Below are 15,212 nucleotides of genomic sequence, written 5' to 3'. Positions count from 1 at the left end.
AGTGAGTGAGTGAGTGAGTGAGTGAGTGAGTGAGTGAGTGAGTGAGTGAGTGAGTGAGTGAGTGAGTGAGTGAGTGAGTGAGTGAGTGAGTGTCATGATATTGAAAAGACACAAATATATTTACAGAATATTTACAGAACTAACACAGACAGATTAGTAGTTGACTAATTAATTACTCATTACACTTTTCAAAAAAGTATCCATCAAAACCAATCAGTCTGGCAGGAAGACAACAGATGATGACAGATTTGAGACTAGAGAGTGGGGAAGCATGGATTTACCTGGCGTTGGCGACACACTCCATTGTGACTTCAGACGTGCCTGACACTACACTGGTGTTCCTGGGGGGGATGATTATGGTGGGGGCGATAGGGTCTGCAGGACCACCCACATCTGGAGAGAGAGAGGGTGAGAAAGATAAATATATAGAGTACTGCACACACTACAATTACTTAGGCCAATATCCACTAATAATAAAAACTCAAAAAATAGCAATTAAGTTTTGGAAACATCTAAAATACAGTGACCCCCTCTCATATCATTACCAAGCCCTGCAATACCAAGAGTCCCCTCATCCAGCTGGTCCTGGGGCTGAGTTCACAAACCTGTTCTACTAACACACTGAAGCCTCCGGACCAGAACATCCAATCAATCAGAATAAAACAAATTACAACACAGTCAAAACAAAACTACATTACTTATTGGGAAACACAAGCACAAAGCAAAATGCAGTGCTATCTGGCCCTAAATCGACAGTACACCGTGGCAAACGTTTTGACCATGGTTACTGATCAAAACCTTAGAAAAACCTTGACAATGTACAGGCTCAGTGAGCACAGCCTTGCCATTGAGAAGGGTAGACACAGGAAAACCTGGCACCCTGTAGAGGAAAGGTTTGAGTGTCATTTCCCCAAATTTGAAACCCTTATTAAAGGTTTCAAAGACCTCTCTAATGAGGATAGGCTACCCGTCCTGTTGGGGGAGGACCCAGAGAGCTGTGGGTTGGCAGCGCTCTACATTGCTGTCTGCCATAAGATGAGGGACAGTGTCTGACAGACCAACCAACCTGCACATGTCCTCTATGCTTATTGTTGTTGTTCAGTGTATGGTTATTTTTACCCTTGGTTATTGTTGTTACTGTTGTCCCATTGACAATACGGATTATTATTATTCATTATGTTAATATTGTAAATCTCCAAAGCAAGCTTTGGCAATATGTACATTGTTACATCATGCTAATAAAGAAAATGTAATTTCATTGAATTGAGAGAGAGGGAGAGAGAGAAAGAGGGATAGACAGTAAGTGTGAAATAGAGAGAACGAGAGAGGGAGAGAGAGAGACACACATTTCCTCAGCGAAAACAATGTACTGAGCAAATGTCAAATTGGCTTTTTACCAAATTACTGTACGACAGACCATGTATTCACCCTGCAAACCCTAATTGACAAACAAACAAACCAAAACAAAGGCAAAGTATTTTCATGCTTTGTTGATTTCAAAAAAGCTTTCGAATCAATTTGGCATGAGGGCCTGCTTTATATAAATTGATGGAAAGTGGTGTTGGGAGAAAAATATACGACAATATAAAATCCATGTACACAAACAACAAGTGTGCGGTTAAAATACAAATCTTAGAATCAACTATTAAAGACTACCAGAACCCACTGAATTCTCCAATTACATTTAACTTCTTGGTGACAGGGGGCAGTATTCGGAAATTCAGATGAATCACGTGCCCAAATTAAACTGCCTGCTACTCGGGCCCAGAAGGTAGGATATGCATATTACTAGTGGATTTGGATAGAAAACACTCTGAAGTTTCTAAAACTGTTTGAATGATGTCTGTGAGTATAACAGAACTCATATGGCAGGCAAAAACCTGAGAAAAAATCCAACCAGGAAGTGGGTTGTAGTTTTTCAACTGATTGTCTTTCCAAACTACAGTGTCTGTGGGGTCATTTTGCACTTCCTAAGGCTTCCACTAGATATCAACAGTCTTTAGAACCTTGTTTCATGCTTCTACTGTTACTGGGCAGAGAATAAGAGCTGTCTCAAGCCTGGGACCAGTGAGTTGTTCACTGCGCTCCTTCTTTTTCCTCTGTAATGAATACGCTATTGTCCGGTTGGAATATTATCGAAGATTTATGTTAAAAAGACCCTAAGGATTGATTGTAAACATCGTTTGACATGTTTCTACGAACGGTAATGGAACTATTTGACTTTTCGTCTCGGGTTTTGCGCTCATGCATTATGCCTTTGGATTAGTGATCTGAATGCGCGAACAAAACGGAGGTATTTGGGCATAAATATGGAGTTTATCGAACAAAAGAAACATTTCTTGTGAAAGTGGGAGTGCTGGGAGTGCATTCCGATGATGATCAACAAAGGTAAGTGAAGATTTATAATACTATTTTTGAGTTTAGTTGACTCCATAACTTGGCGGGTAACTGTATAGCTTGCTTTGATGGCTGAGCTCTGTACTCAGAATATTGAACAATGTGCTTTCGCCGTAAAGCTATTTTGAAATCTGACACAGCGGTTGCATTAAGGAGAAGTGTATCTATAATTCTTTCAATAACTGTTGTAAATTTTATCAACGTTTATGATGAGTATTTTTGTAAATTGATGTGCTCATTCACCGGAAGTTTTGGAGGCAATACATTTTCTGAACATCACGCGCCAATGTAAAATGGGGTTTATGGATATAAATAATAACTTTATCGAACAAAACATACATGTATTGTGTAACATTGAGTCCTGGGAGTGTCATCTGATGAAGATCACTAAAGTTTAGTGATTCATTTTAACTGTATTTCTGTTTTTTGTGACGCCTCTCCTTGCTTGGAAAATGGCTGTGTGGTTTTTCTTGTTTAGGCGCTGTCCTAACATAATCTAATATTATGCTTTCGCCGTAAAGCCTTTTTGAAATCGGACAATGTGGTTGGATTAATGAGAAGATTATCTTTAAAATGGGATATAATAGTTGTATGTTTGAGAAATTTGAACATGTCCCAGAGAGGTTAATGAACTACAGGACAAAATACAAACCATCCAACCAAAAAAGGTCTGTGGTGTTGATGGTATCCTCAATGAAATTATAAAATATACAGACAAATTCCAATAGGCTCTACTTAAACTCTTTAACATAATCCTTAGCTCTGGCATCTTTCCCAATATTTGGAACCATGGACTGATCACCCCAATCCACAAAAGTGGAGACAGATTTGACCCCAATAACTACCGTGGGATATGCGTCAACAGAAACCTTGGGAAAATTGTCTGCATTATCATTAACAGCAGACTAGTTCATTTCCTCAGTGAAAATAATGTACTGAGCAAATGTCAAATTGGCTTTTTACCAAATTACCATACGACAGACCACGTATTCACCCTGCACACTCTAATTGACAAACAAACAAACCAAAACAAAGGCAAAGTCTTCTCATGGTTTGTTGATTTCAAAAAAGCCTTTGACTTAAATTGGCATGAGGGTCTGCTATACAAATTGATGGAAAGTGGTGTTGGGGGAAAAACATACAACGTTTTACAATCCATGTACACAAACAACAAGTGTGCGGTTAAAATTGGCAAAAAACACACATTTCTTTCCACAGGGCCATGGGGTGAGACAGGGATGCAGCTTAAGCACCACCCTCTTCAACATATATATCAATGCAGTTCATATTAAATGTCGCTGCGGATGGTCTGCTCTGGCTTATTAAATAGCCAAAGCTCATTTTCAGGCCGGAGCCGTGCTGAACAGTACATTTCATTTCCAGTGGGCAGAGTGGATAAGTGCACGAGTGTGCGGTCATGTGAGATATTGGAACTGACCGGAGCATACATCTCTGTTCTGACATAGCACTGAGGAGAATTGAACAGGACAGTACAGTGGCCACTGGTAATAACATTTGCTACGGAACTGGAAAAATGGGAAAATATTGCTACACCAAAGCCAAAACTGTGAAAGGTTAAACCTGAGAGAGGTAGAGAGAGACAGCAAGACAGAGCGACAGAGAGAGAGAGAGAGAGAGAGAGAGAGAGAGAGAGAGAGAGAGAGAGAGAGAAAGAAAGAAAGAGAGCTTGTGTGTGTGTTTGTGTGAGGATTCCAAGAAGGAAAGCCCATGGCAGTAGGAAAGCTGAGTCTGGAGTCCAGGAGAAACACATTGTGATCTATCTATCCTACCATGGCTGCATACACACCTCAGAAACAACTCAAGTTTGAGTGGGTGACAGGGCTGTGGCGGTCATGAAATTTTATCATAGGGTTATTGTCATGAAAAAGACTGCCAGTCTCCTGGTAATTGACCGTTAATTAACATAAACAGGTTTAGGATCTCCAGGCCTCCACACATAGAAGCCACTGATGCACGCCTTGGCAACTTCTACATTTAACAAAATACAATAAATCAATTATATATACACCGTCACAATAAATCCATTATTTATTTTAGTCAGGTCTAAAGAAACAATGTGATATGAAAAAAATGTGTTTCAGAAGAAAATTCTATGAGTTAGCCTACTCTATGTTATCTGGCTATGCTCCATGCCATAGACCGTAGGCTTGTTTGTTTAGCTGACAAGATATGCCATGCCATTATTTTATATGATATGATTTTATAGTAAGAAAAATATAATTGAACTTAGCTGAATAAAATAGAAATGATATTTTTCCCATTCAGCAAACGCGCATATGAAGTGTCTATGTTGAGCGCAAAAGTGGTCATTTGAAACAGGTCCTATATGCTAGATTTTGAATTATTTGGCAACTTTAGTTGTGAATGATACAAACCTTAGAATGTCTTAGAAATCAAACCATATGGGCTGCATGGTGCTACTATAGGCTGTTGATGATTTGAGAAAGAGGTTAAAAAAAAGCTTGCTCTCTGTTCCTTGCCTCAGGCTGCACAGCTGTTCTCTCACCGAGAGATCACATTTTCACCCATCAGACTATTCTCATTTCAATCTTGTCTTTACTAATATGTACAATTTGTTTCGATTTAGAATGGCCCATTATCAAACGGGCAGGAACAGAGGCAGGGGAAAAAAAGACATTCACGCTTCCATTCATCTGTATGAATGGAAGCCGAGCACTTTCCTGCCGGTCCGTTTTTCAATAATGATGGGTAGGCTATTCCGGTTTTATAGTGGAGCATGTGCTTAATATGAGCATAAATATAAGAACACTAATTTCACTCCGTGAAAGTGAAAGTGGTTCAAGAACATCTATAGTAACAAGTTTTCGCAATGAAACATACAGTATTTCATTAAACTGTTGACACACTGTCTTGTGCGCTTGTGAAAGAAATAAAGGACAGAGAGGAGGAGATGGAAATGCATGGTGGTGAGATATTCTGTATAGCTAGAGGTAATGTGTCACCCAATTAATTCCGAAAATATATATTTTTTTAAATACTCAATACTGTGCTATTCAAAATCGCCCTGCACAATCAATGAACCAACTGCACCGCCTGGGGCTATACGTTCTCTCCCAGAGAACATTCTGGAGTGTAGCATAAGGTAACCAGTCCATCCAGTATGCATAATAATACAGTCCTCACTCAAAGGCCATTACTACAGGCTAGACCAATTATGTACCAAAGACATCTTAAATCACTTTTGTTTTATGTTTTTATACTATGCGCAATGCGCAATATACAGTAGGCTATGTATTGTATAACCGCACAATCATACTTTTAAATCTGTTTTTTGGGGGGGGGCTTGGGCACATATCCCTATGTGTATGCATTAGTTCTAATATGCATTTGGGGGTTTTGAACTAATCTTCACCTTAGAAAGTGCTGTCCACTTCGTTGTGTTAGGCTTTAAAACATCTACAATGACCATGTTTTACACTCAGTTTCAACCTGCTGTTGAACTTCTTTCTTCATATTGATCATCACAGTGAGGTGTTTTAAGAGCATGATACTGTTTTGATGATAAGTGTTTGATGCGATTTTTAATACCATTTGCATTGATGTCAGAGTGGTTAGAGGGACAATAGAGCCCTGAGTACCAGGCCATTAGGACCTGATGGAGGGACAATAGAGCCCTGAGTACCAGGCCATTAGGATCTGATGGAGGGACAATAGAGCCCTGAGTACCAGGCCATTAGGACCTGATGGAGGGACAATAGAGCCCTGAGTACCAGGCCATTAGCGACCTGATGGAGGGACAATAGAGCCCTGTGTACCAGGCCATTAGGACCTGATGGAGGGACAATAGAGCCCTGAGTACCAGGCCATTAGCGACCTGATGGAGGGACAATAGAGCCCTGTGTACCAGGCCATTAGGACCTGATGGAGGGACAATAGAGCCCTGAGTACCAGGCCATTAGGACCTGATGGAGGGACAATAGAGCCCTGAGTACCAGGCCATTAGGACCTGATGGAGGGACAATAGAGCCCTGAGTACCAGGCCATTAGCGACCTGATGGAGGGACAATAGAGCCCTGAGTACCAGGCCATTAGGACCTGATGGAGGGACAATAGAGCCCTGAGTACCAGGCCATTAGGACCTGATGATCGTTAGCGAGTTGGGTACTACCAAAGCTAGTCCAGACTGCATGAAAGGAGATTATGGGACTCAGCGGTCACGTGGAATTGTACTGCAGTCATGGCGCATGACTGCTAGTGTGGCAGTAAAATGGTCACTGCAACAGCTCTAAGTGTGTCTGTGTGTCTGTCTATGTGTGTGTTTTACTGACAGAATAAGCTTCCCCTGTACACCTCCCCCTCTCCGTCCTTCCGACACTGATCTAGGATCAGTTGAGTGTTGGTGGACCCCAGGGGAATAATGCTGTGTGAGGGACATCCCTGCAGGGACCGAGAGAAAAACACACACACACACACACACACACACACACACACACACACACACACACACACAAGGGCTGTGTGTCCTTCACAGGGGCAGTGTGTGTGTCTCTCTCTCTCTGGCACCCCCCACTTTCTCTCCCTCTGCTATACCTCTATCACAACTAGCACCAGCCATATGTACCATACTGTCTGCCTGTTCTGTTAGCTCTATTCTGTTCTATCTGCTCTGTCCTATTTTGTCTGTTCTGTTTTTCTCCATCTGCTCTATTATGTCTGTTCTGTCTGCTCTGTTCTGTTCTGTCTGCTCTGTTCTACTCTGTATGCTCTGTTCCTTCTGCTCTTCTCTGTCTGCTCTTTTCTGTCTGCTCTATTCTGTTTGCTCTGTTCTGTTCCATCTGCTCTCTTCTACTCTGTCTGCTCTATTATGTCTGCTCTGTTCTGTTATGTTCTGTCTGCTCTGTTCTACTCTGTCTGCTCTATTAAGCCTGCTCTTCTCCATCTGCTCTGTTCTGTCTACCTGTCTGCTCTATTCTGTTTGCTCTGTTCTGTCTGCTCAGATCTGTCTGCTCTGTTCTTTCTGACTGTCTGCTCTATTATGTCTGCTCTATCTGCTCTGTTCTATTCTCTCTGGTCTGTCTGCTCTGTTCTGTCTGCTCTGGTCAGTCTGCTCTGTTTTGTCTGTTCTGTCACTTCTGTTCTATTATGTCTCCTCTGTTCTGTCTGCTCTATTATGTAAGCTCTGTTCTGACTGTTCTGTTCTGTCTGTTCTGCTCTGTCTGCACTGTTCTATTATGTTTATTATGTCTATTCTGTTCTGTCTGCTCTATTATGTCTATTCTGTTCTGTCTGCTCTATTATGTCTGCTCTGTCAGCTCTATTATGTCTTCTCTGTCTGCTCTATTATGTCTGCTCTGTTCTGTCTGCTCTGTTCTTCCCTGTCTGTTCTGTTCTTTTCTGTCTGATCTGTCTGCTCTATTATGTCTGCTCTGTTCTGACTGTTCTGTCTGCTCTATTTTGTCTGTTCTGTCTTCTCTGTCTGCTCTATTATGTCTGCTCTATTATGTCTGCTCTGATCTGTCTGTTATGTTCTTTTCTGTCTGTTCTGCTCTGTTCTCTATGTCTGCTCTGTTCTGCTCTGTCTGCTCTAGTCTGTCTGCTCTGTTCCATCTGCTCTATTATGTCTGTTTTGTTTTGTTCTGTCTGCTCTATTATGTTTGTTATGTTCTGTTTGTTCTGTTGTTTTCTGTCTGTTCTGTCTGCATGTTGGCTCTTTTCTGTCTGCTCTGTCTTCTCGGTCTGCTCTGTTCTGTCTGCCTGCTCTGTTATTTTTTTACATTTTAGTCATTTAGCAGACGCTCTTATCCAGAGCGACTTACAGTAGTGAGTGCATACATTTCATTTCATGCATTTTTTTTTTGTACTGGCCCCCCGTGGGAATCAAACCCACAACCCTGGCGTTGCAAACACCATGCTCTACCAACTGAGCCACAGGGATGTCTGTTCTGTTATGTCTACTCTGTTCTGTTATGTCTGCTCTGTTATGTCTGCTCTGTTCTGTTATGTCTGCTCTGTTCTGTCTGCTCTGTTATGTCTACTCTGTTCTGTCTGCTCTGTTCTGTTCTGTCTGCTCTGTTTGCTCTGTTATGTCTGCTCTCTTATGTCTGCTCTGTTCTGTTCTGTCTGCTCTGTTCTGTTCTGTCTGCTCTGTTCTGTTATGTCTGCTTTGTTATGTCTGCTCTGTTCTGTTCTGTTCTGTCTGCTCTGTTCTGTTCTGTCTGCTCTGTTCTGTTATGTCTGCTTTGTTATGTCTGCTCTGTTCTGTTCTGTCTGCTTTGTTATGTCTGCTCTATTCTGTTATGTCTGCTCTGTTCTGTTATGTCTGCTCTGTTCTGTTATGTCTGCTCTGTTATGTCTGCTCTGTTCTGTTCTGCTCTGTTCTGTTCTGTTCTGTCTGCTCTGTTATGTCTGCTCTGTTCTGTTATGTCTGCTCTGTTATGTCTGCTCTGTTCTGTTATGTCTGCTCTGTTCTGTTATGTCTGCTCTGTTATGTCTGCTCTGTTCTGTTATGTCTACTCTGTTCTGTTATGTCTGCTCTGTTATGTCTGCTCTGTTCTGTTATGTCTGCTCTGTTATGTCTGCTCTGTTCTGTTATGTCTACTCTGTTCTGTTATGTCTGCTCTGTTATGTCTGCTCTGTTCTGTTCTGCTCTGTTCTGTTCTGCTCTGTTCTGCCTATACTGTTCTGTCTGTCTGTCTGATCTTGTCCCTCTACTCCTCTGAGATCAACTGTCTGGGTCTGAGTTATGTTCTAATCAACTGTCCCCCTGCACTGTGCCATAGGCCATGTCTGCTTCCTCTATAATCAAGTCTAATACCTTGAACTGCACCAGCCTGCGTTTGATTCTCTCTCAATGTGGAATCTGCTCTGCTGCTGCTGGCCATAGTGTCTGTGTCTGGAAGTGTGTGTGTGTGTGTGTGTGTGTGTGTGTGTGTGTGTGTGTCATATAATCAACTCTTCAACAGAGAGCAGCTGCTTCCTTCGCTTGTCTTATACAGTATAATCAACTCTATCTGCCTGCTGCCGTGTATGTGTATGTATGTGTGTGTGGGCATGCATCCTTGTGTGTGTGTGTCTATGTGTGTGTGCGTGTGGTCCATGTGTGTATGTGCAAGCCTTCATTCATGTGTGCATATCTCTCCATATGGCTTCACTGCTACTCACTGTCAACAGACAAGGTGATGGGTTGGCTGGTCTTGTTTTCCCCGTTCTTGTCGTTGACCGCCTGTACGTAGTAGCGTCCAGCATCAGGGGCCACCGTGGACAGGATGACCAGAGTGTTGTCCAGGGTAATGGCTCTGAGGAACACAGAGAGACACGCTTGGTCACAACACTGCCAAGAACACCACACCATTATTGAGACCCCCCCCCCCCCCACACACACACACACACTCACACACAGTCTTGTATAACACACACACACTTTCTTCCCCAGGATCAAATGTCCTCCAGATATAAAACAGTTTCCCTGTTGTATTCCTGTTGTGTGTACTCGCTCCTCCCCTGCTCCTGCCCCTCCCACCCTGTGCTGTGCTGACCAGTGGAGTGAGACCTAGAGCTCCTCTCCCTGCTCCTGCCCCTCCCACCCTGTGCTGTGCTGACCAGTGGAGTGAGACCTAGAGCTCCTCTCCCTGCTCCTGCCCCTCCCACCCTGTGCTGTGCTGACCAGTAGAGTGAGACCTAGAGCTCCTCTCCCTGCAGTCTACCAATTATAGCCCCACCTTTGTTTACAATCAATGTCTGTTTATTATCAGCACCTGTTCACCAATTTGGAGCTGGATTGAATGTTTGGACACGTTGCCACGACCCCCTCACCCTCCCTCTCCCTCCGTTTCTCGCCTGGAGGAATACAAACCACCACCACCACCACTCTGAGGATAATACAGTACACACATATCCTACTATACAAGCAGTGCAACAGAAAGGAAATGTTGGATACAAATGAACAAATAAAGTGCATGCACAAGTAAAGTTAAATACAAACACATTCACTATTTATACCAAAGTATGTGGACACCCCTTAATATTAGTGGGTTCGGCTATTTCAGCTACACCCGTTGCTGACAAGTGTACAGTATAAAATGGAGCACACAGCCATGCAATCTCCATAGACAAACATTGGCAGTAGAATAGTCTTACTGAAGAGCTCAGTGACTTTCAACGTGGCACCGTCATAGGATGCCACCTTTCCAAGAAGTCACATGTCTGCCCTGCTACAGCTGACCCGGTCAACTGTAAGTGCTGTTATTGTGAAGTGGAAACTTATAGGAGCAACAACGGCTCAGCTACGAAGTGGTAGGCCACACAAGCTCACAGAACGGGGCCGCGCATAGAGCGTAAAAATTGTATGTCCTCGGTTGCAACACTCACAACTGAGTTCCAAACTGCCTCTGGAAGCAACGTCAGCACAATAACTTTTCGTCAGGAGCTTCATGAAAAGGGTTTCCAAACTTTCCATGGCCGAGGAGCCACACACAAGCCAAAGATCACCATGCGCAATGTCAAGTGTCGGCTGGGGTGGTGTTAAACTTGTTGCCTCTGGAGCAGTGGAAACACGTTCTTTGGAGTGATGAATCTGAGTTTGGCAGATGCCAGAAGAACGCTACCTGCCCCAATGCATAGTGCCAACTGTAAAGTTCGGTGGAGGAGGAATAATTGGGCTCTTTTTCAAGGTTCGGGCTAGGCCCCTTAGTTCCAGTGAAGGGAAATCTTAACGTTACAGCATACAATGACATTCTAGATGATTCTGTGCTTCCAACTTTGTGGCAACAGTTTGAGGAAGGTCCATTTCTGTTTCAGCATGACAATGTCCCCGTGCACAAAGCGAGGTCCATACAGAAATGGTTTGTGGAGATCGGTGTGGAAGAACTTGACTGGTCTGCACAGAGCCCTGACCTCAACCCCATCCAACACCTTTGGGATGAATTGGAACGCCGATTGCGAGCCAGGCCTAATCACCCAACATCAGTGCCCGACCTCACTAATGCTCTTGTGGCTGAATGGAAGCAAGTCCCCACAGCAATGCTCCAACATCTAGTGGAAAGCCTTCCCAGAAGAGTGGAGGCTGTTATAACAGTAAAGGGGGACCAACTCCATATTAATGCCCAGGATTTTGGAATGAGATGTTCAACAAGCAGATGTCCACATACTTTTGATCATGTAGTGTATGCGCCCATTTAGCCTTTATTCACATGCATACCGGGGACAACATTTCTAGCTGCAATGCTCAGTTCTCTGAAACCTGAACCGTCCTGAATGAACAAGGCCATGGTATTGATAATCAACTGGAAGTCTGGGAGACTTAACGAGTATGCACTTGGCAACCAGCAGCAGCTGTAAGAGGTTGTTGTGATTAATGGTGGGTTGTAAATAAGTGGCTCGGCTGTGTGTCACGGACGGTGTGCTTTACTTATGTTCTATTCGGAGTGGAGAGGTGCTTGGTTTGGCTTCCTGGGGTGTATGCACGCCCCTATGTACCAGCAGACCCAGACGCCGTTACAGCACAGCGAGGGTGCTGTGGTTCGCCTGCCGATGCGTCCCTCCTCCTCTAATCACAGACACATACAAACACACACGCACACACACTATGAACCCCTTCACCCCCCACCCTCCTCTCACACGTACGCTGAGTTTAGATGCCATCTATGTGAAATGAGTTAGCAGAGACCAAGTCCTGTTTATCAGCCATTAGGGTTCTGGGTCGTTCTTGAATTGCAGTGGCATTTGTATCCCTCACCTTTGCAACCATGAAAAACACTTTAAAATGACAAGTAGTTATACATCATACATGTTTTTGTTTATATTGAACTGTTTATAACAGTGACAAAACATAATGCAAATCGTTAATACTGCAAAACGATGCACTGTTTAATGTACTTAGTGTAAGCAAATTGGCTTGTCCCAGTAGTGATGAGTAGAGTGTTCAAGTGACATGTTTTGGGGATTTAGAGATATCTATCTATGATTTTGAATGCTAGAAAGTAAATACAAGTATTTAATACAGTGTATATAGATCAACAAAAACAAATAAGGCTATTCAAATCTGTATATATTTTTTTACAAATATAATATGTTTTATGTCATTGGCATTACCGTCTTGAAAATCAATCATTGCAAAGATATACAAGGACTGATTATTCCCTCCAGCAGCAAACTGTTATCAGGGGAGGGGCCTATATTAAAGAAAACAAATAGCTAATCATTCCTTTTTATTATGCCATAAATGTGAAGATTCCATCGATAATATGGTGTCAAAATACAAAGTGTCATTGGCGTAACTCAATTTAAATGAAGAGAAATCACATTGTGAGCAAAATAATCAGTTTAGTAAACAATTTGTAAAGAATGAATGACCTTAGATTTGTAATTGGTGATACTGTCATTGGTGTTCCTTCTACTGCTGGTACAATGTTATCATAATGGTAAAAAAACATATTTAAAGTCATTATGCTGCTACAGTATATTAGTTGATTTAGAATCAGAAAATTAAACCAAACAGATAGGAGAAAAAAAATCCTGAAAACGTAAGTACATTTTTTCAAAATAGCATGCTCAAAAGTAAGTGCATTTCAAGAACACCCATTGTATAAGTAGGATGGCTAAAGAGCCCTGCTCCTGCTAGACTGATATTCTACTGTATAACGAGAAGTCAGGCCAGGGTCACTCACAAGAACACAGCAAAACAACAAGAATAGAAAAACCCACAATGGCCAGCAGACACAATGGGAGACCAACCGACTGATACACTGCTGCTGTGCGTGTGTGTGTGTGTGTGTGTGTGTGTGTGTGTGTGTGTGTGTGTGTGTGTGTGTGTGTGTGTGTGTGTGTGTGTGTGTGTGTGTGTGTGTGTGTGTGTGTGTGTGTGTGTGTGTGTGTGTGTGTGTGTGTGTGTACCTGAGCTGAACCCCTTATAAAAACACATCTCTCAAACATGATCTCTCCACACTGCTGTATGTGGAAAACATCACAATGGTCCCCAGTAGAGGAGAGAGATGGAGGAGATGGAGGAGAGATGGAGCAGCAGGGTGTTATTGGCGCATACCTGTTCTTTGGGTTCTCTTCATGACTTACAAGTTCCAACCGCTTGACTGATTGATTTTTAAATATCTCCAAGCGAGAGACGCCTCATTTGTGATTCCCAAAGCGTCTCGTAGGCCTGACTAAATCCATGGTTAATATTTAATACTACTGTCCTAGCTCATCGCTGTGGAGACACATCCCGGACCGTCACCTTGGAGATGAATTATGGATTCCCATAGGGAAGTGGATGGAGTGGAACTGTCCGGAGCGTTAAATGAATCCCAGGTGATTCCCGGGACCTTTCCAAAATGGGGACAGTGTGTAACGATGCCTGTAGCATATAAGATAAGTAACTGGCTATGGTCCCGTGTGGCTCAGTTGGTAGAGCATGGTGTTTGCGACGCCAGGGTTGTGGGTTCGATTCCCACGGGGGACCAGTATGGAGAAAAAATGTATGAAATGTATGCATTCACTACTGTAAGTCCCTCTGAATAAGAGCGTCTGCTAAATGACTAAAATGTATGAGTATAGTGAGTAGATATTCACTGTATTAACAGGCATTATATATAATGCAGCCAATCATCCTCATTGTGTACCTGAATACTACATACACTTAAGCAATAAGGCCTGAGTGGGTGTGGTATATGGTCAATATACCATGGCTAAGGGCTGTTCTTACGCATGATGCAACGCTGTGGTATATTGGCCATATATCATAAACCCCAGCCTTATTGCTATTATAAACTGGTTACCAATGTAATTAGAGCAGTACAAATACATGTTTTGTCATACTCGTGGTATACAGTCTGATATACCACGTCTGTCAGCCAATCAGCATTCAGGGCTTGAACCACTCAGTTTATAATTATAAATATATAATCTGCACCGACAGATACACTAACACTACTCTCTCTCTAAATCTCCTAGCTACAAACACGCACATGCACACACACACACACACACACACATACACACACACACACACACATGTCTCCCCTGCTGCTTGTTCTCTCTTTACCCTTCAACATGAGCCCATCCTAAATTACACCTTATTCCCTACATAGTGCACCACTTATGACCAGGACCCATAGGGCTCTGGTCAAAAGTAGTGCACTATGTAAGGAATAGGGTCCTATTTGGGATGCAAACCTGTGAAAACTGTAGAAGGAATCATCTGCAATGTCTACATCCAGATATAGGCCGAAGGAAAGAGAGAGCAAGAGTTGAGGAATCTAAGGGTTGTTCTATAGCTGCTTCTTCAAGGTGATTTAGTAAAGTATGAAGAAGTATTTCTATCCTTTCTTCCTCTCTCTCTCTCTCTCTCTCTCTCTCTCTCTCGCTCTCTCTCTCTCTCTCTCCCTCACTCTCTCACTCTCCCTCTCTCTCTCGCTCTCTCCCTCTCTCTCTTTTCTTTGATTTAACCCACATTTGCATTGTTATTCCACTGTAACAGCTCCCATTAACTAAGGAGTCTGCCGGGAGGCTGCAATGCAGAAGCCTGGACAGCAGGCAGCATCTCTGATATATTTTGGCCATTTATAGCAAGAGCCTGGCTGTGCTGTGCTGGGGCCTGGAGGCGTCATGTATCTCTGTTTGTAATTATTTCCCATCTAGGGTTTATTTATGTATTTGATGCCATGGGGGAGGAAAGTGATTGACAGCTAACACTGATAATGATTATGTACAGCTCCCATCAATATTAGTGAGTGCCCATGCGTGTGTGCTTGCACATGTGTGTAGTCTTGTGTGTAGTGTGTGTGTGTGTGTGTGTGTGTGTAGTGTGTGTGTGTGTGTGTGTGTGTGTGTGTGTGTGTGTG

General features: G+C 42.9%; 1 protein-coding gene across 8 annotated transcripts in view; it reads right to left on the bottom strand.

Moving 5' to 3' along the window:
• sdk2b (sidekick cell adhesion molecule 2b) overlaps positions 1-15,212 on the bottom strand; it is a 443,163-nt gene that overhangs the window by 66,642 nt on the left and 361,309 nt on the right. For all 8 annotated transcript variants that reach the window (XM_014179818.3, XM_014179822.3, XM_014179819.3 and 5 more), the window contains exons 5-6: positions 9,541-9,674; positions 282-393 (exon numbers count right to left, since the gene is read on the bottom strand). In XM_014179818.3, coding sequence (XP_014035293.1) covers positions 282-393; positions 9,541-9,674 — 246 coding nt within the window. The remainder of the gene's footprint in view (positions 1-281; positions 394-9,540; positions 9,675-15,212) is intronic.

The sequence above is a fragment of the Salmo salar genome, chromosome 28 (genome assembly GCF_965601325.2).
Source record: "Salmo salar chromosome 28, fSalSal1, whole genome shotgun sequence".
NCBI classification, from domain to species: Eukaryota; Metazoa; Chordata; class Actinopteri; order Salmoniformes; family Salmonidae; genus Salmo; species Salmo salar.
Note: the sequence above shows the minus strand (reverse complement) of the source record. Positions and strands in the feature narration are given on the sequence as shown.